At 37.3% G+C, this 24,322-nt stretch overlaps 2 protein-coding genes and 1 long non-coding RNA gene across 5 annotated transcripts in view; 1 reads left to right on the plus strand and 2 right to left on the minus strand.

The window, feature by feature from the left end:
• Positions 1 to 18,385, minus strand: LOC126475490 (uncharacterized). 3 transcript variants are annotated; one of them, XR_007586740.1, is made up of 4 exons: positions 18,248 to 18,382; positions 11,680 to 11,775; positions 369 to 469; positions 1 to 279 (listed from the first exon to the last, which is right to left on the minus strand). It is a non-coding gene; the product is annotated as an uncharacterized LOC126475490 (long non-coding RNA). The 3 variants fall into 3 exon arrangements; XR_007586738.1 differs by having other exon boundaries at positions 11,673 to 11,775; XR_007586739.1 differs by lacking the exon at positions 11,680 to 11,775 and having other exon boundaries at positions 18,248 to 18,385.
• Positions 12,984 to 16,817, minus strand: LOC126475488 (dynein regulatory complex protein 11). The gene has a single exon (XM_050103395.1). It carries the CDS (start codon positions 16,623 to 16,625, stop codon positions 14,196 to 14,198), a length of 2,430 nt encoding a protein of 809 aa, XP_049959352.1. The 5' UTR covers positions 16,626 to 16,817; the 3' UTR covers positions 12,984 to 14,195.
• The window catches only part of LOC126475489 (glycerophosphodiester phosphodiesterase 1), a 22,033-nt gene continuing 15,656 nt past the window's right edge, over positions 17,946 to 24,322 (plus strand). The window contains exons 1-3 of the mRNA XM_050103396.1: positions 17,946 to 18,529; positions 18,706 to 18,881; positions 18,993 to 19,098. Of these exons, the coding sequence (XP_049959353.1) occupies positions 18,200 to 18,529; positions 18,706 to 18,881; positions 18,993 to 19,098 (612 nt within the window). The 5' untranslated portion in view covers positions 17,946 to 18,199. The remainder of the gene's footprint in view (positions 18,530 to 18,705; positions 18,882 to 18,992; positions 19,099 to 24,322) is intronic.

Genomic DNA, 24,322 nt, shown 5'->3' on the forward strand with positions numbered 1-24,322 from the left:
TTTAAATAGAAATTTATATATTCAACAATTGTAGAATGTATAAATTGTAAATGTTCTACCTGTAAAACAATGCACTTTTGCTTTTAAACCTGTTGTTCATTACAAATTTGGAACTGTTTTCTGTATATCACATCAAAAGGTCCAAAATCTAGAAGTTCTGGAACAAACCACATTGTATGTAATTACTTCCACACAGCAGTGATACTTCGGAATACATGCGATAACCATGAAAGTTTTAGTTTCTCTTCATTGGTTTGGCATACTGGTATTCTTGAATTTCTGTAGAAACATATGTAGGAAACTAATTAAACAAAGGAAAATCTAGGTTGGAATGTAACAATATTATTAAGAAGAAAGTTGCCACTCACCATATGGTAGAGGTGCTGAGTCTGTCATTAAAAGTATATTATAAAAGCAGCCAATGATAATATAGTTCATTGTTCCTTGATCTTCTCTCATTCTCTCAGCACTGCCAGGAAAACACAGAAAAAAGTAAAGGATAGCAGCATCAACATTTTGACATGAAATATTGTTTCATACATCCCCACATATTGGAAGTGATTCTATATACAGTTTTGAATTTGTTACAGTGTCTCTTTGCAATGCATACTGACATACTATTTAAATTTTTACTTCGACATATTCCTTAATAGCATAAGGGCAAACAATGAATGGATGGTTTTTTTAATTTTCTTTTTTAAAAAAGACATATTTTCTATCTTCTTTATACACATTAATATGAACATGATCCTAATTACGCCAGTAGAAGTACTGTTCACCATAAAATCTTTAAAATCAAAAAAATTCTAATAGTTATGTTAGATTGTCAACAAAGTTAATTAAAGAATGTGCTTCAGGGCACCATATTAAGCTATTTATGTAACAAGTCATTTATCAGAGGAACATTTTCTAAATGGTTGAAATATGCTGAGTTAAGCATTTTTATAAGAAATGAGTTAAATTACATCATCAAATTTCCATTCATTTTCACTTTTTGCCAGGATTCTCAAAAATTTTAGAGAAGGTAACACACAGTCAGCTTTTTAACCATATTACTACACATAATACACTCAAAGGCAGAAAAAAATGATGCACCATGAAGGAATTGAATGGGATGGGATTGAAATCTGTAGATATGATGTACATGTACAAACAGATGATTGCAATTTCAGAAAATCTGGGTGATTTCTACAAGACAAAAAGCTTCATAATGTGTTTGTTCACCTCTGGCTCTTATGCAAGCATCTATTCAACTTGGCATTCATTGATAGAGTTGTTGGATCTCCTTCTGAGGGATATTGTGCCAAATTCTGTCTCATTTGCACATTTGATTGTCAAACTCCCGAGATAGCTGGTGGGCCCTGCTGCCCATAATGTTTGACTCTTAAATGTGGAGAGATCCGGCAACCTTGCTGGCCAAGGTAGGGTTTATCAAGCATATAGACTAGCAGTACAATTTCTCACAGTGTGAAATTTAAACCCAGGATGGTTTGCCATGAAGGGCAACAAAACAGGGTGTAGAATATCGTCAATATACCACTGTACTGTAAGGTTGCCAAGGATTACAATTAAAAGGGGTCTTGCTATAAAATGAAATGGCACCCCAGAACATCACTCCTGGTTGTCAAGCCATGTGGTGGGTGACAGTCAGGTTGGTATGCCACATCTGCTTCGGCATCTCCAGACATGTCATTACTGATCACAGTAGCTCAGTTAGGGCACTGCAGTCAATCAGATTCCAGAACAAATGTGACCAACACCGCTGCAAATGTGCTCATTGATGGAGGTCACAGTAGTACCATGAACTCAGCCCCCCTTTTGTGAGCCACCTGTTAATGGTTCTTGTAGTCACTGAAGCACCAATTGCACTTTGTATTGGTGATAATGATGAATCTGAATCTGGGACTGAGTGCCTCTCCAACAACTGTGTGGTCTTCAAGTTCTGTCATCTCTCTAGGTTGACTGCTTCCTTCTTAATGCTCTGTTTGGCCATGGTTCACTCATTCCTACCAACATTACTGAACAGTTGCATTGCTCCTATTGTAATGTTGAGTGACTGCCAATTACTCCAACTGGCTTCTTCTAGCACGAGACATCCATTCTCAAATGCTGACATTTGCATATACTGTTCACACATCTGTCTGTGAGGCATAGTTACTGTCCAGCAGAGTGCACAGAATTAAATTTGTAAAGACTTTATGTACTGGTACCAATAAGTCTCCAGTTTACTATCCTTGTCAGCTGAGCAGTGAAATTGCACTGTAATGTCACACATTCATCCATCAGCCACTGAAGTTTACATTTTTGCATTTTCCATTGATACCTGCACAAATATCAGTTTGTGACCAATTTGCATAACTCATTCATGGTGCCCCTTTTTTTTTTAGAATATACTGTCAAAGTGACAGTTCAGATTTCTAAAGGCTTCTGATACTGAGAAGTCTACCTACACATACAGTAAAAATGTACTTACTTTGTTAGACAAGAAATTACAGGTTACTGGTATATTTTTTGATCTGTCAAAGGAATTCAACTATGTCAATTCTTTAAAGAAAATTAGAATATGACAATTTAACAAGAAATGCTGCAAGATTGTTCATACCGTATATCTCTAACAAAAAAACAGTGTCAATCGAAACAGACTTATATTAAGTTATCAAGCATCATACAGTTGGGAACTACTTATATGTGGTCTCTGACAAAAATCCTTTTTCTTACGTATATCAATTACCTTTCATCAGTAACATTACCAGATCCCAAGTTTGTTTTGTTTGCATTTAACAGAAACATTGCAATAAATTGCAGAGCAAGTATAGTTTTCAGAAGATTGGTTAATGCAATTTTCAGGGACATTAATATATGGTTCCTAGCCCATTCTGTGTCACTAAGCTTTGAAAAAACATGCTATATGCAGTTTAGAAATTGTAGGATATTTTACCCCAGTAGGTGCCTAAAATATAACTACAGGCAGATACATGTTGTCTATGTTAAATTCTTGGTATTGCAGCTTGATGGTAATTCATCTGGGAGGAGCATATCACAGAACTGCTGAAGTGCTTAAACAAACCCTTATTTGCAATACAGATGTTGTCAGACACAGGTGATATAAAAATAAATAAAAACTTGCATACTTTGATTACCTTCATTCAATAATGTCATATGGGATCAGTTTTTGCGGTGACTTATCTCGCTATGCTGAAGTTTTCTGAGTCCAGAAATGTGCAATGGTGTGAACGCAAAAGTGTCCTGCGGAAATCTGTTTAAGGAACTGGGGATGCAAATAACTGCTTCCTGATACAGTTGTTTGTTAAAAAAACATAATTTCTCATTAATAATATATTTCTTTTTCAGATCAATATTTCAGCTCACAGAATAAATATCGTACTAAAAATATGAATAATCTTCACAGTGATTTTCACTCATTTTGATATTGTTCAAGAACACACATTTTTAATAACTTGCTAGCAGTCATAAAAAATTTAACTACCAATAAATTTCTATTTAAGAGGAACCTAAAGCAGTTATTGGTAGCCAACTCCTCTTACTCCATTGATGAACTTCTTAGTAGAACCAATTTTATATATATAAAAAATAATCCGAATATTATGTAAAACTGACTTTTGTACAATTTCACTGCAGTAATGTGATCAGTGTAAATAAATGTTGCAAAATAATTATTCTTTGTGATGATGTGTGGCCACAATAGCCTAAGAATTATCATACGCACCTCAGCGTACTGAAAATTTATGTGTGTGACAAGTTCGTTATTACCATCTAAATGATAATATGTTTAAGATTTTTTGACTTATTCAACACGCATGATGACCATGTCACTCGGGACCTGTAGAAGGTACATTTATTGCGTATTCTTGTTTTTTGACATGTTCTATATCCTCATCATGAATCTATGGAATGAAAAATACATCTAATCTAATCCAAAAACCCAGGTTTTTGTTTCATTATCTCTGTGCTGCAAATTTTCTGTTCACTAGATTGTCTGCAGACATGTTGAATTGAGTCCCCTACCATACTGTTTGCGGCATTTAATCAAACTGTAGGAGACAGAGGTTACTGATGATGACTAGAGCACTAAACATAGTATAGTGTGTTAACTGTGTCATACATGGAGGTGAAGATCATTTAAAGTTTTTTCATAATCAAAACCACAGTCATCTTAGATTTGAAATGTTTAATAAAGATCCTAACTGCAATGATTACATACATTATTACCAGTAAATGAAACACTATGAAACAGAGAAGTACAACACAGCAGTAAACAAGGACTACCTCACACAGAACTGTCAGCTAAGTATCATTGGCTGCAGTAAAAAATAAACAGGTGTTTATCAACTTCTGCCAATTCAGAATTAGAGATCAAATCAGCCAACTTGAAGTTAACACACTGTAGTGGCCTTGGTGGTTTTGTTGTGAACAGGTCAGCTGTTTTATTTTTATACTGTAGTCCAATGATTTTATTCTTCTTTAAGACAAAATTGCATCCAGTTTTATACAAAGAAGGATTAGCTTAGTAGTTTTCTAGGAGCCACAAGTGAGTGTCCACAGTGTATGCAGTGATAAACTATGCTCCATATTATAAGTTATCTGGTGAAAACTGCATATGATCAAAAGAACTTTGTACAATAGAGACCAACCAAATGAGTCAGTACAGCCGTTAAGATGATGACCCTATATTAGGGGAGAACGAGTTTGTGCTGTATGGCCATCCAAGTTTAGGTCATCCAAGGTTTTTCTAAATTATTTCAGGCCACAGCTGATCACCTGTCCTATTCTTGTAAAAATGAACTTTGTATTCTGCCTTACGGCAGGTCTTGTCATGGGGGAAGCCTTGTCAGAAAGGTCCTCCACATGAGCGTCTAGGGTAGTGATTCCAGTGGTGGTTTCCCATTGCCTTCCACTGATGATGATGAAATGATAATGAGGACAACACAACAGCCAGTCTCTGAGCGGAGAAAATCTCCAACCAAGCCGGGAGTCGAACCCGGGCCCCTTGGCGTGACAGACCACAGTGCTGACCATTCAGCTATCGGGTCGGACTTTCTTGTAAAAACATACTTATAAATTCTATGTTTATGTATATTTTGAGCGATCTATTTTCATTTTATTATGATAACAAATCCTATATCATTGTAAGATCATCTCTGGATGACAAAACAAATAATAAAAAAGTAGTTATCTTCAGGAGATGCAGCTTTCCTTGCAGCTCAAGGAAACAGCATTTAAGGAAGGTTGAACTTGGAAGACAATGAATTTCTTCAACTGTTCAAAGAGGAAAGAAAAAATCCCAGCCCTACTGCAGATTAATGCGGCAGATTACTTGAGGAAGATGCAAAAGCAAACATATATACCACTGATTATCTTTGCAAATAATTAGCTTCTGCAATGTCTCCAATCAATAACATCACAAAAGACATGGATAACAAAATTTCTTTTTAAGTACTCACAAATGCTACAGACAGACATTGATTAAAATACCAAATTACTAAGTTACAACCAAAATTACATACAGCCATATGTATTTATTGGTTTATTCTGGGTGAGGCACGATAATGATGATGGCAATGCTAAGAGTGTTAACAACAACAATAATAATAATAATAATAATAATTATTATTATTATTATTATTTCTCTTTCCTGTCTCAGACGTTATGTCTGGTTAAAAATGGAAAGCGACACGGACCTTGATCAAGTGTGACTTTCTTTTAACTGTATGGTGTATGTTACATTGCATTTAGGAACTTTCGGGTAATTGAACGTGTATCAATAATTACAGATTTCTGTAGTTGTATATATACGTTTGGATGTAGCTGTATTGCGTTGATGTACTGGTGGACATTGTGTGGTATGACTCCTGTAGTTGATAGTATAATTGGTATGATGTCAACTTTATCCTGATGCCAAATATCCTTGTCTTCTTCAGCCAGTTGGATGTATTTCTCAATTTTTTCTCCTGTTTTCTTCTGTATATTTGTTGTATTGGGTATGGATATTTCTATTAGTTGTGTTAATTTCTTCTTTTTATTGGTGAATATGATGTCAGGTTTGTTATGTGGTGTTGCTTTATCTGTTATAATGGTTCTGTTCCAGTATAATTTGTATTCATCATTCTCCAGTACATTTTGTGGTGCATACTTGTATGTGGGAATGTGTTGTTTTATTAGTTTATGTTGTATGGCAAGTTGTTGATGTATTATTTTTGCTACATTGCCATGTCTTCTGGGGTATTCTGTATTTGCTAGTATTGTACATCCACTTGTGATGTGATCTACTGTTTCTATTTGTTGTTTGCAAAGTCTGCATTTATCTGTTGTGGTATTGGGATCTTTAATAATATGCTTGCTGTAATATCTGGTGTTTATTGTTTGATCCTGTACTGCAATCATGAATCCTTCCATCTCACTGTATATATTGCCTTTTCTTGGCCATGTGTTGGATGCATCTTGATCGATGTGTGGCTGTGTTAGATGATACGGGTGCTTGCCATGTAGTGTTTTCTTTTTCCAATTTACTTTCTTTGTATCTGTTGACGTTATGTGATCTAAAGGGTTGTAGAAGTGGTTATGAAATTGCAATGGCGTAGCCGATGTATTTATATGGGTGACTGCTTTGTGTATTTTGCTAGTTTCTGCTCGTTCTAGAAAGAATTTTCTTAAATTGTCTACCTGTTCATAATGTAGGTTTTTTATGTCGATAAATCCCCTTCCTCCTTCCTTTCTGCTTAATGTGAATATTTCTGTTGCTGAATGTATGTGATGTATTCTATATTTGTGGCATTGTGATCGTGTAAGTGTATTGAGTGCTTCTAGGTCTGTGTTACTCCATTTCACTACCCCAAATGAGTAGGTCAATATTGGTATAGCATAGGTATTTATAGCTTTTGTCTTGTTTCTTGCTGTCAATTCTGTTTTCAGTATTTTTGTTAGTCTTTATCTGTATTTTTCTTTTAGTTCTTCTTTAATATTTGTATTATCTATTCCTATTTTTTGTCTGTATCCTAGATATTTATAGGCATCTGTTTTTTCCATTGCTTCTATGCAGTCGCTGTGGTTATCCAATATGTTATCTTCTTGTTTAGTGTGTTTTCCCTTGACTATGCTATTTTTCTTACATTTGTCTGTTCCAAAAGCCATATTTATATCACTGCTGAATACTTCTGTTATCTTTAGTAATTGGTTGAGTTGTTGATTTGTTGCTGACAGTAGTTTTAGATCATCCATGTATAGCAAATGTGTGATTTTGTGTTGGTATGTTCCAATAATATTGTATCCATAATTTGTATTATTTAGCATGTTGGATAGTGGGTTCAGAGCAAGGCAGAACCAGAAAGGACTTAATGAGTCTCCTTGGTATATTCCACGCTTATATTGGCTGTGATGTGATATTATTTGAATTTGTTTGGATATTAAGTGTGATTTTCCAATTTTTCATTACTATGTTTAGGAACTGTATCAATTTAGGATCTACTTTGTATATTTCCAATATCTGTAGTAACCATGAGTGGGGTACACTATCAAAAGCTTTTTGGCAATCAATGTATGCGTAATGTAGTGACCTTTGTTTAGTTTTAGCTTGGTATGTCACCTCTGCATCTATTATCAGTTGCTCTTTACATCCTCGTGCTCCTTTGCAGCAGCCTCTTTGTTCTTCATTTATAATTTTGTTCTGTGTTGTATGTGTCATTAATTTCTGTGTAATGACTGAAGTTAATATTTTGGATATTGTTGGTAGGCATGTTATGGGGCGATATTTTGCTGGGTTTGCTGTGTCTGTTTGATCTTTAGGTTTCAGATAAGTTATTCCATGTGTAAGTGTATCAGGGAATGTGTATGGGTCTGCAATGTAACTGTTAAATAATTTAGGTAGATGTGAATGTGTTGAGGTGAACTTCTTTAGCCAGAAATTTGCTATTTTATCTTTTCCAGGGGCTTTCCAATTGTGAGTAGAATTAATTGCTTGGGTGACTTCATGTTGCAAAATTATCACTTCAGGAATTTGTGGTATCATCTTGTATGTGTCTGTTTCTGCTTGTATCCACCATGCATGCCTGTTATGTTGAACCGGGTTTGACCATATGTTGCTCCAGAAGTGTTCCATGTCTGTTATGTTTGGTGGATTGTTTATTTTAATGTGTGTGTTGTCTATTGTCTGGTAAAATTTCTTTTGGTTTGTGTTGAATGTTTGGTTTTGTTTCCTTCTATTTTCACTTTTTTTGTATCTTCTAAGTTGTTTGGCCAATGCTTGCAACTTCTGCTTCTTTTCATCTAACTGCTCTATCGCTTCTTGTTGTGAGATTTTACCTAACCTTTTTCGTTTCTTGTCTGATATTTCATTTCTTATAAATTGTGTTAGCTGTCCGATGTCTTTTCTCAGTTTTTCTATTCTGATCTGTAGCCTGTGTTGCCATGCTGGTTTTGTGGGTTTCTTCTGTGTGTTGGTTGGTTCTGATCTCTGCCTAGTGTGTATATTTAGAGTAGTGAGTGCTCCTACATAAACCAGTAGTTGTAACGCTTCCATAACTGTATTTTCATTTATTTTGTTGTGTATGATTGTGTTGATAGTTGTTACTGTTGTTTCGACTTGTGGCTTATTTGGTGGCCTATGCAAGAATGGTCTAATGTCTGTATTTGTGTCTTTGTATTCTATATATGTCAGCTGAAATTTTTCTTCTATATCTAACATGTGTGTCACTTCGTGTTCTATTTGTGCTTGTTCTGGTGGCTGTCTTAAGATTTCATTTTACTCTGATTGTTTAATTGATGTGTGTTGTTCTTTGTTTGTTTGCTCTGGGATGTTTGAGTCCATTACTGTATTTTCTTCTTCTTCTGATTGCACATTATTTTGTTCCAGTATTTGTTGTACTTGTTGTTTGATGTTTTCTAATTCTGACTGGGGTATCCTGTTATTTTTTATTATTACACGGGTATCTGGTAATGAATGTTGCGTATACTTGTGATCTGTATCCAGTTGCGTTTGTTCCTAAGTTTGTTGCTTGGTAATAACAGAACATGAGGTGTCGGTTAACTTCATCTGACCATATCATCCTCTGTCTTTGTTTTCCTTCTAGAGTGGTTGCAGGAAGCATATCCTGCAAAACACCTCTATTTGGATTTAAATCATTTTCCATGTGGCTAGCAGTGTCGTTACCATTGTGGATGGGCATAGGGTTCGAGCGTTGTCCCCGACCATGACAGCGCTTGTCTGAGGCTTCATTAGTTCTGTCCTGAACCAACTAATCACACTAAAAGGGGGGTTTGCCCTATTAGTGGTTTGTTCATTTCGTCGCCTTTTACGACTGGCAGAACATATCGGAGGCCTATTCTTTTCCCGGGCCTCCATGGAGGGTTATTATTATTATTATTGTTATTATTTTTATTTTTATATTAATATTAATGTAACAAAAGGATGGTAGTGTATATTAATAAGAAGCTACAGTAATTTTAATTACTTCAATAGTTACAAAACTAACAGCATCATCATATCTTGCAGAGCATAGGTTAAAGTACATAACTTTTCTTTGTATTCTTTTTGCCTCTCCCATAATTCAATGTACTCTCCCAGTTTCACTTTTAGAACAATATTTTTGTAGTTCTGTAACTCTGCACTATATTCTACAGCACCAGTAACTAGCCAGCACCTTAATCCCTTTTAATATGATTTTCAGTGTGTGCAGTTACCAGTTTTGTTACAAATTTTTAAGTACACAGGTGTACACTAGGTAGTGAAGCATACCTGAATACCAATTGATTTTGATTGTTTGTTTTATTTGGTCCAATTGATTGTGTGGTTGTGATATTGCACATACACTGGAAGATTGTGTTTAAGATGGTCTTTAGAAATGATCACAAGCGCAGCTAGGACATGGATAGGGAAAGAACTTTACCCAGATCATTTCAAGGTAACAATCTTGGCATTCCTTTAGGGAAACCAAGGAAACCTAAATTGGACAACCATGTGGGAATCTGAACTTAACTCCTCTCAAAAGTTAGTCCAGGGTCCTAACAGTATATCACCCACTCAATTAATTTGTCCATGGCCAAGATGAAAATTACTTGCAACTATCACAGACATAACATTGATATCAATGTCATTCTTTTAAAATTTTGGAACATGTTACTTAATAATGTAATGTAATTCGAGTGTCAACTTCACCTGAAGAATAGTTCACTTTATATAGTTTTTTTAAGCTAGTTCAGTTGTGTGTGTTTTAAGTCAACAGGTAAACTGCAATACTGTGCTAACATGAAATTATTTATTTTGCATGGTACATCACCAATTAAAATTCATCAGAAATTGGTGAATGTCTGTAAACAGGGTTTACTTTCATTTTTAACAGTTAATAAATGATTAGCTGAATACAAATGTTGAGTCTACGTGGGAGAAAAAAAGAAAGAATTGGGCCAAGTACATCAGCCTAAATGAGGAGCACATTGAAAAAGAAGTAAACTGTCAACCTAAACATCCATGGAATGCAGACTCTTAACTCTTCCACTGTTTCCTGCTATGATGAAAGCATTGCATACACCAGAAAGCAATGTTGTTCTCTTGATGAATGAGTTCTGTGCTTAAACACAACTATGGTAACCAAGTATTATTGACTCTGATGGACTGTTGTGTTGCTGACCTCTGTACCTGTGCTACAAGAGACACAGAAGGCAATAGTTGACAGAGATGTCTGATGATTAGTTCATATAGCATGTTTTATAATTTAGCACTACCTATAAATTACTATTTTAGGCACATCATAGAAATGGTTACAAGTAATTATTTCCTGTCACTACCTCTCCACTTCACAGAGCAATGCTAACTAGCATCCAGGCAGATTTACCCAACTCCTTTGAAATATCTCTCTAGTGGAATGCGAGAACTCCTGGACCCTTAAAACTCAACCCAATCTATTGGAGCATCATTATGTGGTGATTCTTTGAGGCTGCACACGTAAACCTTTCAATGCATAGCCTATTGCCAAACAGAGTATATTTACTAAAATGCCCTTTGAATTTGGCCACAAAGCATATACACTTTTATTGTTGTTTATATAAAACTATGATTCATTATGCTATGTGCATTGCAGTATGAGAGCCTTCAATTTTCTAACAAAATCGTTGGCAGACTGCAGAACATCACTCAGTCCACCATATTCAATTGAAATCTGTTTTCCATTGTTAGACAAACCATTTGTGGCTAGCAAAAGTTTTAGGACAATAGTTATTTAAGAGGAACTGAGTGAAATTGCAAGGATTCAGGATTATTTGCACAATAAATCACAGCAATGTGGAATGAATCATTTTACATTCACATATATTTGAATACATACATCATCTGTGCAAATAATAGTTACTATGCTCGTGAATTATCATTCCAGAAAAGAATTGTAACATGGTGGCACAGGTCAATTACTATGTTATGGATCCTTGTGAACTATATCCATTAAAATAAGAAAAATGCAAATATGTTAGAAATTTGGTTAAATATGATTTTCTACCACCACAGTCAGACTAACCAAAGAAAATAAATGTGATTCACTCAAAACTGTTGCATATTTACTTTATGAAGCAGTTCAATATCTTGCATACACATCAGTCGGGCTATTACACCGCTAAAAAAATATTCATTAGAAAAAGCTTTTTTTTGATGATTTTAGCTTCCAACAAACCTGTTACCCTTTTCTGTGTAATTGCTGTTCACTTCTAAGCACTATGGCACTGCCTGTAATGTAGCACTGGGTTCCTCAGTCCTTCTGTATAGCAATTCTCCACCTGGAATGGAACCAATTGATAACAGCAGTCTTTAGTTCACTGTTATCTTCAAACTGTTATCCACCAAACTATTGTTTCAAGTGCAAGAACTGGTAATAGTCACAAAGTGTGAGTTTGAGACCATAGGGCAGGTGCTGAACAAGTTCCTAAAAGAATTGCTGAATTTTACTCTCGGTATGGCCAGTGGTGTTGGGACACACATTGTCATAGGGGAGGGCCATCCCATATGACAGTTACTTATATTGCCAATTTTGGATGACATTCCTCAGTTTAATAAGTATTTTGCAACACACATCAGATGCAATTGTTGATTCATGGTCCAAGAAATCAGCTAAAAGAATGCCCTTTTCATACCAGAAAGCAGTAGCCATCTTTTTCAGCCAGAGTAAGGAGATTTCTTGAATATTTATGAACTTTGTGAAGTTGAACATTGCTGCTGTGTTAACTACTGTTTTGATCTAGCATTGGTGTAAGATATCTGTCTCTCCTCACCTGTAAGAATGTAGGAAAATGACTTATCTCCTTATGGCCAGTAGTGGTATAGAATGCTCGTGTGCTTGACATTCTTTGCTCTTTATGCTGGCTAGTAAGCATTTTTGGTCCACAGAAGCATTCCCTTGACGTTTTGTAAATAATGATGTGTCCAATATGAGGAATTTCATGAGTCAAAGCACAAATCATTGATTAGATTGCAGCTTTTGGTCTCACTGTCACATGATTTCATTAGTCTGGAAACTGGCCTGGTGCTATGTTCTGCATCATGCACAACTGTACAGCCACTTTTTAAAATATTGACATCATTATCTTACCTTTGCTCATTACTGTAGGTCAACTCCTGATGAATTAAAGCACACAAAAATTGAATTACAGCATGCAAACTGCAGTGGGCATAAGCAACGAGTTTTGAAGCCACTGTTGTTTACTTTCACTCACAGTCAAGCCAATACTCAATCAAAACAGTCACTTCTGTGGCTTCATAATCAATTAATAGATGGCACTGGATTTATAAAATGCTGTTCTGAGCTGTCAGCAATTAAATATGAAATAGTTCTTACTTTTTGAATATACCTTGTATAATATTAATATGCACAACTTACTGTTCAAACCATATGAATATATTGAATAAATTTTAAAAAAATCACTTTTTTTACATAAATTCATTCCTGTATCATCTTTTACTGAAATATAGTAATAAGCATGTACTGTGAGATCACATACAAGTAAAAGTTTGACATACAGGACCAACAAATTAAATCACTTTAAGATACCATTTGTCACTTATTTTCTAAATACAAGACTTCAGTAGTTCCAGTCAGACAGCTTAAGACAGTCTATTACTGTATCAAATACACATTAGTGGGTAGCCTTTCCTTGGGACTACTTCTGAGGAGCAGTTGTGAGTTATAAGTGGATTGACTTCAAATTTACATAATGAACTAATGAACAAATTTACATAATGAGAAATATAATGCCTAAAATGGTAACACAAATTGCAATGAACTTAAATTACGTAATATTGTGACACACTGTATGTATTACTTCAATTGCCCCCTAAGACAGATTATCCAACAGTTTAAAGATGAGATTCCATTATGAAGTTAGTACAAGTGGACACAGTTATTTGGTGATACAAATGAAGATAAGATCAAACAATGCATCTCTGCCACACATGAAAGTAATGTTAAAAAAAGTAATTAGTAACAAGCAGCAATGATACAGAAATATTATTTTCGATTTTGGCATTCATATTTAAGAATCAAGAATGTCTACAGATTAAAACAGCATATTATTAAGAGTTACAAACAGAGTACATTGACAAATGGTTTACAAATAACTGATGCTAGTTATTCTAACATTTTAATAACTGTTTGCAGTTTGGCTAACTCATCTATTATCATTAGACATTTGTTTTTACATACAGAAAATGCATTTCTTGGAGGTATTTTTATGATACTGTCTTTTTTGGTGGTGACATATTGAATCCAGTGTAAGTGATTTTCAGAATAGTATCTAACAATCACTAAGAAATTTTACGTATGGCATACACTATGACATGTCGAAAAGAGGAGAGATAATTTGCAATTAGACACTGAGTTAACAGAGGTCATATTTCAAATGAAAAGTTGGTGCAATAATACAGTCGTGAACTGTGCAACATAAATCAGAAGTTGAAACACACAAATTAGCTACAATAGTTAATGGTATGCAGAACATCAACTGTAGGATTCCAACTGGGTGGTTACTAATTGCTCCCAAACAGAAATGAGCTTGACACTTCTACTTTTTTCAGTTTAATAATTCCCTACCTACTGCCTTGTTCTAGGCCATGAATGATGACTTATTTTCTTCCCACATACATTATTATAAACTTTTAGGCTCACAGCTTTATCAATTTTTTGAAGGAAACTGGTTATTACATTTCATTTTTTTGTTTGTTGCGTCTGATTCTCAGCCTTTAGCTCAGCTTCTATCTCTAGGGCTCGGGCTTTTCTCTTCCCAATAGGGGTTTTGGCATACCACTGCATAAATGATTCTTCCTCTTCTTTGTACACTGGCTCCTGTTTGCAAAGTTCATTAATAAGTTCAGCATGTGTAAGAGGTCGTATTCGAAGTTGCAGGACTCTTTTGCATGTCATAACATCTTGCACTACTTTTAATATTGACCCTACTGTGTAGCCATCAGACAGTTTAGTCATTGCTGCAGTGTCAAACTGACGATTTACTCCACTGAACTGAAATAACAGTTCTTTCCACAATGATGAGATACTACCATAATCAGGGCGTGGGGGAATCATAACAAATTTATTGTAAGTTTGTGCCAAGGCTTTTTGATCACATTCCCATGGGCAATGTGATACACCCAACAACATTATTTGATCCTCTGGTGCAATGCCTTTTACTAATTTTGGAAGATCTTTTTTCAAACGTTTTGGGTCTGTCTTATCTGTTTTGGGAACTTTTTTCAAAAATGGTTTCTCAGCACCATCCATATATATAACAGAAGGCTGCAACAGGCGAGAGACTTTGTTAACTAAATGTACTAACATGATGAGACCCGATTTTCCAGGGTACTTTCCAACAATGTTTGCTGGAGACAAATCAAAAAAGACTGCACCAACTTCTGTACATATTGCATGAACTAACATGTCTTTTCCACTTCCATGGGGCCCAACTATCATTAATGATTTTACCAGTGGTGCCATTTGATGAATAATATTTGAGCCTAGAGGTAAAATGCAATACTCCTTTATAATCTGTCGAACATCACCAAGGGAAGGTGGTGGATCCTTTCCTTGTTTCCTTAAATCGTGTGCAGCTAAAGAATGTTCACCATGAAATGAAGAAAGAGGAATTTCTGGATATTTTTTTATAATACCATTTGTTATCAATTCTTCAAAAAGTGATTCCAAAGTTCTATCAGGTGTTAAATCCTTTTCTTTTTTCTTTTTGCTCTTTTTACCACTTCTTCCTTTCTTTTTGGCACTCTTTCTTGCCTTTTTACCTTTCTTTGCACGATCTCTGTCTAAAGCAGCTTGAAGAATTTCCAGTTCTTTTCTCATCAACTGGTCAACTATTTTGCGCAATTCACTCTCCACTTCAGCTGTTTTCTCCATTCTTATCATATCTATGTCAGCAGTTTGGCAAGGATTGTTTGACTCATCTCTGTCTTTCCACGTTTCTTGGTACTCCTCACTAGCAGACATTATATCGGACAGAAAATTGGATGGCGTCATTTTAAACCCTGGATCTTCTTCATCGTCGTCCTTTTTTGGTTTCTTTCCTTCTTTTTCTTTTTCCTTCTTACCTTTCTTGCTCTTTACTGAAGAGGCTGTAGTGGATTTACTAATTTCACTTTCTGCTCCTTGGCGCTGGAATATCAGTGCAGAGCCTCCTGATTCTTCTGAAGGAATTTCAGGAAACTTCCCAGTCTCTTTCTCATACTCTATATACCAATTCCGGATTTCATCTGCAATTTCCTCCTTCATAGTGGCACCTCTTTTACTCATTATCTTTTCTTTCTCTTCCACAAGTGACCTTTCATAGTCCTTTTGATACTCAGATTGCAGCTGACGCCTAATTTCTTTAATTTCTTCAGCTCTCTGTCGTTTGCTGGTCTCAGTAAAACTAGGCTGCAACATCCCTATTAAGAGCATCTCTTCCAGTTTTCTTTGTTTCATTTTTCTCCGTGTGATGTAACCCCGCCATACTTTCTGAATTTTCAGAGCGGCTGAACCACCATCAGTGGCTTTCCCTTCTTGTGGTTCCACTTTCCCTTTCTCCTTCATTAGCCGAATTTCTTTCATGAACTGAAAGCGGAGTCGTCCTTGGCGTGCCCTTTCATGTCTCTGCAACAGGCGAACAGCTTCAATTTCTGTCATTGGTTCTTCAATTACTTCTTCTTCATAAAAACCTAATTTTTTAAGAATGTCATCCATATCTTTTCTTCTCTTTTTAATCTCATTTTCTCTCTCTCGTCTATAATGTACTGGTATGTTTACTTCTGCTTCTGTGGGAGACAATTTTAATTTCAGTAAAACATCATCATTATAACTGAATTCTGATAAGTCCAGGTTGACAAGCTCATGTTTCAATTCCAACAAACGCCCAATTGAAGCATCTAGCAATTTACGAATGACAAGTCTCTTCTGTGGCTGTACTATCTGATCATAACACTGGTCTAATCTATTTACCACAGTTACATACCTGAAGTATAATTCAGAAACAGAAACTTGTGCTAATTTCTTGTCTTTCTGTGGCTTCTCAGCACTCAACACAATATCTGTCTGGGTAGTTTCATCTACTGTCCTCTGAGTTTCAGACCACAGATAATTGTAAGTTTTATGTGACATTCTTTCAGATTGCAATGAAATGCATATTATGTATAAATTGATAATTTTGTAGGTTTTCACAATGAAATAACTATGAATCAAAGAAATTCCTCCTGAAATGTGGTAGCATTGATCATAGTTACAACATGGCAGATGTGTGTGCAGTAATATTACTCTTAACAAGCTGCACACCAGAAACTAAATGTACACTGGATTATGAGTTCTGCAAACTGTAAAACGCTGCTAATTCTGAAGATCTGCCAGAGAACTACAGAATATTACATATTTTAAAAAGTCATACAGATGTAACATTACACAGTAAATTCAAAACAGTGTTTCTTTTTCTTTCTATTTCCATATGTGGTACAAGAGAATGTTGAAAATATCCAGTGAAATATTGTAAATTGAGTACTGGACAGGTGATAATTTCAAAATACTGCAACAGAGATAAAAACTAAACACCACATTTACTGATTTGCTTACACATTTATGACAATACTTAAACATATGTCCTGATGGCACCATACCAAGTAAAGCACCGTTCTCCAATCACAGCAGTGGTTCATTATCTGTGCAGATGCTATGTTGCATCAATAACATGTGTTGCTACAGTAACAAGAGTAGTAGCCTGTTCATTGCCCTTCCCAGCTGCTGCTGATCAATAATAAATTCTAAGTGACGCCAACTTTTCTTACTAAATTTATAACTAGCTTACATGTGAGTGATCGTGTATGGCAGATACCAGCAGGTTTTTGACAAAACATTGGGAGCCAAATTTTTGTAAAATTAAAATTCGATAGTCGCTGTTAAATGTGAAAGGCAGTCAAGACTTAGCAAAGTAACTAGTAATTTGATGAAAGAAGTGTGGTGCCAAGATTTTTTAACCTTACTACGCATATAAGACGGTAAAACGTGTTGCTGATTGTTAAATTTCGAACTAAATGATTAAACATACTAATTATGCGAATTGCTAAATTTGCGCACATTTACCCTAATGCATATTTGTGAAACATTTTCTTAGTTCGAAAATGCTTCCAATTGATAATGTTGTGTGCCGTCAAATTTTAAAGGTGCTAGAAATTAATGGTGTGCTAGTATCGATATTATGACGTGGAAGCCATTAGTTGTATAAACTTTAAATCTTCCCTGAAAAATTCACTTATGAAATACAGATACTTATGACAAAACTAAAGAATTAGTGCTATTGTTAACCTACAACTACTTTCCACCTCTCGGGAAATGTACTTTCTGTAGTAAGATAGGCAGCCTGCTGTTTAATAACACGTGTAATTGACGATTCTATGGACTACATAAGTTGTTTCCGTCTCATTATTCTACGTGGATATTTCGTATTTCGCGCCTGTTGAGGAATGTGTATACATACAAAAGCGCACATGGTTGCCATAAATAACTTTTATGTGCATAATCTTTGTTGAAGCCAGTGCAGTGTGATCTTATAGTAACTAATTATTTGCGCTCAAAGTGCGTGTGGTCGATGGCGAGAACTATAAAAGCGTAGGAATCCACGTGTAAGAGGCAATTACTGTCATACTGCCTAGTGCCTAGAGTACGCCGGTGCAGTTTGTGTTGCTGCCATGAGCTTGCCGGGAATGTTACTGAGTTGCTTTAAATGTTGGACTTACTTGTATGGTCTCTATTTGTGTTTATCAGAAGCAGTGTGTTGTACAGTACCAATTTCATTTCTCGCCCCTATACTGTTGGCATTGTGGATTAAGTATTTACGAATTCCCCCACCTGATGCAAAACTAGTCGAAGATGTATTAGGATGCGATCCGTGGGCGTTAGCTGAATGCAACGGCAACGGAACAAATGAAACGAATAATGAGCGGTATGTTATGAGAACAGTTGCTCACCGCGGAGCGGGCTTAGATGCTCCAGAAAACAGTTTGTCTGCTTTGAGGAGGGTAAATATATGTACTTCTTAATTTTGTATGTATGCAGATATGTAAAAACTCCAGATTACCCGTTATTAATAAAAGTTCGGATTAAATACGCAGATTGACGTAATGACAATTATGGTCCACTCAGTTTGTGGATTATGTTTACTCTGGACTAATAATGTGCGTTGTATGTTTTGCAGGCTAAAGAAAAAGGATGCAGTGCTGTAGAAATAGATGTTGCTCTTACATCTGACGGTGTTCCTATTGTTTTTCATGATGATACTGTGGATAGAATAACGACAGCCACTGGTGAAGTGAAAGATATGACTTGGGCCCAACTGAAAAATCTGGATATTTCTTCAAAACATCCATTCAGGTGAGCCCCTATTGGACAATCTTGATAAAAATCCTCAACCTGTAATAGATATTTTACAAGTATGAATTTTTCGTGGATTCATGTATAGTTATTAGTTGATTAATTTTACAGTGACAGATACAAGGGAGAGAGAATTGCCCTGCTAGATGAAGCCATTCAGGAATGTATTAAACTGGGACTAAGAGTATTTCTTGACTTGAAAGGAGACGATTTAAAGGTAAGATCGGTTTAAGGCTGGCTCAGTAAACAACCCTCAAGTAATGTTTTGCAGTGACAATTTCAGTTCCATATGCAATTTTTAAAAACATCTGTGTACTTTGTGCACTCTGAATTGTAGCAGGTTAGTTTTATGTTCTTTGTTGTATGTAAAAGTCATATGAATGTGAATTACAAAGTGATAGTGAATAGCTGGTCCACCATACCAGCAGAAACCATATTGGCACATGGTGTACTACTCTAGGGCTTTCTGTTTCTTTCAGTTTGCCTTTGAGGACACACTGAATTGCCATTCTTTCACATTTAATGGTATGCAAAGCTTTGTAAAATAAAAGAAACATAGTTTTTAATAAATATGTAACCTGAGTTTTGTTTACTGTGAAATAACAAGGTGTTAACTCTGTGTATAGCATATCCCTACTGTCAGTCCCCCCCCCCCCCCCCCATTTTCTCATAATTGCTTGTCACTTGTCAGTGAGTTTTATATACAAGGAAAGTGTGATGCTGGTCCCTGGTCTATGTTCCCCATGAAACAGTTGGTTCCTTGTAGCTTGAATGAAGGCAAGGGCATGTTGAATAATATGACTACATAGCTAAGAACAGTAGCATTGAAACAAACTTTGAATTGGCAGCATTTGTATCTATCATTCAAGACTTAGCAACTTCTGTCAACTTTCTCACGTGTATCTAGGAAAGGCTTATTCCAAAGGTTGTTAAATCATTACAGATAAATAGTTCCTGTATTCTGTACATCTGATTCTGAGTTCAGCTAAACCCCTGAAATGACTGACATGGGGATTAGACACTCTTTTTAATCATTTAGTGTAATTCTTTGCTGGTACTTTGATCCCAATTTAACTCTGTTAATTTACTTTTATTTGATAAGTTTTTAAAGAGAACTATGCAGAAAGCTTTAGTTGGCTAAGTTTTCAGACCTTCATTGCTCATTAACCCATTTGATACTGTTCACTCCCTTCAGTATGGCCTCATCTTTAATCGGCAGAGTGCTTGGAAGGCAATCAGCAATTACTATAATAAAACATTAAGAAAATTACCTGTAAAACTCCATGTTACAAATGTTTTTGGATCTGAAATGTTTCTGGACTTACAGGAAATTGAATTTTTACAGCCCCCCCCCCCCCCCCCATGGAGCAGTCAGCTTGCACCACTCTGTACTCAAATTACTCATAATGTTTTGTGATAAGTCACATTTTATGCTTCACTGAGCTGCAGAGTTGTTAAGAGTATAAGAATGTTGTTGTTGCTGGTCTGAAGACTGTTTTCCTGCAAGTTTCCTTGCTACTGTCTTCTGTAAGCATTTTTCTTTCTGTGCAACCACTGCAACCTACACATATCTGAGCCTGCCTACTGCAGTTGTCTTGGTTTCCCTCTTCAGTGCTACATCCTACACTCCCTTCATTAATACATTTTATAATTCCTTTTTCCAGTCAAGTTGTGCCATCAGTTTTTTGGGTAAACTAGGTGATTCAGTATACCTGTTGGTACCTCCATACCAAGCCTCAAGATACAACACACACTATTTAAAGTTAATCAATAGCCGTACGTGTTTCCATGGCATGAAAATATAAACATCAACTACAGTTTCACACAAATCTATGATATTTAGGTTTTCCTGTCATTGGAGTATTTGGAATATTTCTCATATATTCAACTGGGTGGTAACTTCCAAAATGCGTGATATTTCAGCAAGCTGATATTTTTTCATCTTCAGACATACTTGATGACTTGTCTCCTCTTGGCACCACATTTATATCCCACATCGCCTACTGCCTCCATCCATCTGGTTGAAGGATGTGGACCTGGTGCGGTGGTGGAAGAGTGAAATTGGGACTTGATCTAATGTCTTCAGGTGCGGGTCTCTGCCAGTATAGCGACAGTGCGTTCCCTTCCTCCTAAATTGCCATGACAGGAGCAGATTTAATGTAGATTGACACTGTGCTTTGACTGTGCTCAAAGCTGGTTTTCATGCCGTGCTTTATTGAAAGCTGTGGTCTTTTGTCAAATAGTCAGATGTCTAAAGGATCTTTCAGAATTAAATCCCAATAGGTGTTAGACCGTTAAAACAACTTCGTGTCATCATACCTCATGTCATGTCCTTGGGAGACGCAGTGTTCTGTGGTAGAGCATCATTTGTTAGTGGTCCGTTGTCTGTGTGGTGTTTAGGCTTGTACTTTACAGGTAGTATGGTCTACACACCTTTTCTCACACTGGAAAAAGATGTGATAGACACCGTTTATGGTGTTGTAGGTCATTGTTTACTGATTGCAACAAGGTTTTTGCCTTGGCTGGTGGGTGGGATACTCACTTGCCATGTTAGGTTTCCAGAGTAACACCCCCCCCCCCCCCCCCCCCCCCGAATGTGCTCACAACAAATTGGATAATCGCCATCCATTGCAACAGGTTTCTCTTTATCTTCATCAGACTGTGATTCACCCACTCCACCTCACCCTGTCAAGGGGCTCACCACTCTTTGATGACTTTGTGCTTGGCTACCAAGAGGCCCCAGCCTTTACCCGTTCCATGCTGCATGTCTATCTTCCTGCTATTTGTTTTCCCCTCCCAGGAGAACATGTCTGGGATATTTTTTGGAATGTGTTCTGAAGTTGTAGTAGCCGGAAATCAGAACAGTGCCTCCACTGCTTTTTCTTTCTTTTTCTGTTCTACATCTCCTATCCTTCCTCCACATTGGCATTTGAGGTTCCCCTTTGTTGCTGCTTCCTCCCTGTGTACTCATGAAGGCTGCCCCACACATCTGATGTGTAGCAGGTGACGGGGTAATGCATACTTCCCAGCCTCAGGTCGATAGGTAAGGTTCACACATACCCCTGGTACAGGCCAGGCCAAGGGAGTGGTGATGGCCTGAGCTGTTACATTCCCAAATTGCCAATTGGTCCCTCTGTCAGGAGATCAGGTGTGAAGCCCCTTCTGGGGTGGAGGGGGGGCACGGGTGAGGGTGCAGTTGGAAAGAGCACACCATCGGAGATGCCCACAGTCCTGGAGGATTTTTTTGCAATGGGCCAATCACCATCTCAGTCTGTGTCTACTAAACATAAACAGAGTGAGGCTAAAGATTCCAAGACTCTCCAAACTGCACCTTGGTTTCTTGTGGCATCATGTACTGAAGGTCAGTCCTTTGCTATGGTTAATCCATTTATTATTCAGAAAGGTGTTGTTGCAGTTGCAAACCCTGTGAAATCCTGCTCTCGTTTAAGTAATGGAACTTTGCTTTTTGAGACCAAGTGTGATCTTTCAAGCCCAGAAGCTGCTTGCAGCTTCGCTCATACGTGGCTATACTGTTAGTGCCGGCCGGAGTAGCCGAGCGATTCTAGGCGCTACAGTCTGGAACCGCGCGACCGCTACGCTCGCAGGTTCGAATCCTGCCTCGGGCATGGATGTGTGTGATGTCCTTAGGTTAGTTAGGTTTCAGTAGTTCTAAGTTCTAGGGGACTGATGACCTCAGAAGTTAAAAGTCCCATAGTGCTCAGAGCCATTTGAACCATATCCTTATAGTGTCGAGTCCCATCGACCGCCGAATTGTTTGTGTGGTGTTACTTATTCTAGGCTGCTCGATGGTCTGATTGACGGAGAAATCTAAACTTACCTCTCTGATCAGAGTGTTACAGCAGTCCATCTGATGATGAAGTGCTTTCACCAAAGGTTAAAGCTGGGTATGAAGTCATCACAGTCCGTCCGTACATTCCAAACCTGATGCGTTGTGTTCTAAGCAGTACTTCCTGGAGAGCGAATTCTATTGCCCTCCACTGTTTGTACCGATCCATTGTCCGTTCAAAACTAGACTATGGCAGTTTCGTTCATGCATCTACATGTCCGTCCATCTTACAGTCTTGGAATCTGTTCAGCCACTGATGTCTTTTACACTAGCGCGGTTGAGAGTCTCTATGCAGAAGCTACCGAACTACCTCTGTCATACCAGTTCTCTTCAGCAGATGTGTGTGCTGTTCGTCTGCCATACCCGGCCACGCATCCTATGCCTCATTCTTTGACGACTCCTGTGACCACCAGTATGGGGCACGACCTTCTTCTGTTAACTCCTGGAGTTTGTTTTTGACTATTGCTCTGGTAGTTTAACTTCACACTACCTGCCACATTCTCGATGGTTGTGAATCCTTCATCACCTCATCTTCCTGCGGTGGTTTATGTACATCTTGTAATTCATCTGCTTCCTAAGGAAACTACTCTGGATTCGATCTATCGTAAGTTTCTCAATCTTCGCACGGAACATAGGGATAGTACCTTTGTGTGCACTAATGGCTGTAAGACTGACTGTGATTTGTTTGCCTTTGTGTTTGGCACTGACCATTTTCAGTATTGGCTGTCAGAAAACTGCTCAATGTTTACAGCAGAGCTCTTCGCCCTCATATCAGGCCACCCAGTACATCAGGTGACACAGGCTTTTTCATTGTGTCATGTACTCTGATCCTGAGAGCCCCTGTGGGCTGTACACAGTCCATCCCTTAGTGCAACAGGTCCAAGAAAGCTTCTATTGTCTCGCTCTTGAGGGAGCCAGTGTGATGTTCATGTGGGTTCCTGGTCACAACGTTCTGATGGGGAAATGAGGCTGCTGACGCTACTGCCAAGGCTGCAGTCCTAACTTTGTCCGGTAATTCTTCCGTCCCTTCGGATGATATGTGTTGCTGTCTGTCAGCAGGTGATGTCACTGTGGCATCACCACTGGTATTATCTTTGCAGGAACAGTCTCCGACAAATTAAATATCATCCAGTGGCTTGGCTGACTTCATCTCGGCCCTCTTGCCGCAAGGTCATTTTAGCTAGGTTGCATATTGGACATCTTCATTTTAGCCGTTGCCATTGGTTAAGTGATGATCCCCCACCACATTGTGCTCATTGTCAACCTTTAATGGTTTGCCATTTGCTGACCGAAGGTTCTTTTTTTTAACCACTTATATTCTCATGTATGTCTGCTGTCTGAGGTAACTGTTGTTTCAGCGAATGACGCACTGGCTGTCGACCATGTTTTACTTTTTATCTTTCGTAGCAATATGGCAGAGGACATTTAATCTTTGGTACAAGACCTGTGGTGTCTTTACAGCATATTTTGTGGACCTTTCTTTACATGCAAGTCCTTGTTCTTTTACTTCATGATGATATAAAATTGTGACGTGCGCTTATGGTCTTAGTTGTTTTTGCACACAGCCTGTAGGAGCTGTGATTCGGCTGCTAGA

Source organism: Schistocerca serialis, chromosome 4, assembly GCF_023864345.2.
Source record: "Schistocerca serialis cubense isolate TAMUIC-IGC-003099 chromosome 4, iqSchSeri2.2, whole genome shotgun sequence".
Taxonomy (NCBI): domain Eukaryota; kingdom Metazoa; phylum Arthropoda; class Insecta; order Orthoptera; family Acrididae; genus Schistocerca; species Schistocerca serialis.

Bases quoted from the DNA above. Each gene is read 5' to 3' on its own strand.
- LOC126475488 (XM_050103395.1), bottom strand. From the start codon at position 16,625: ATGTCACATAAAACTTACAATTATCTGTGGTCTGAAACTCAGAGGACA.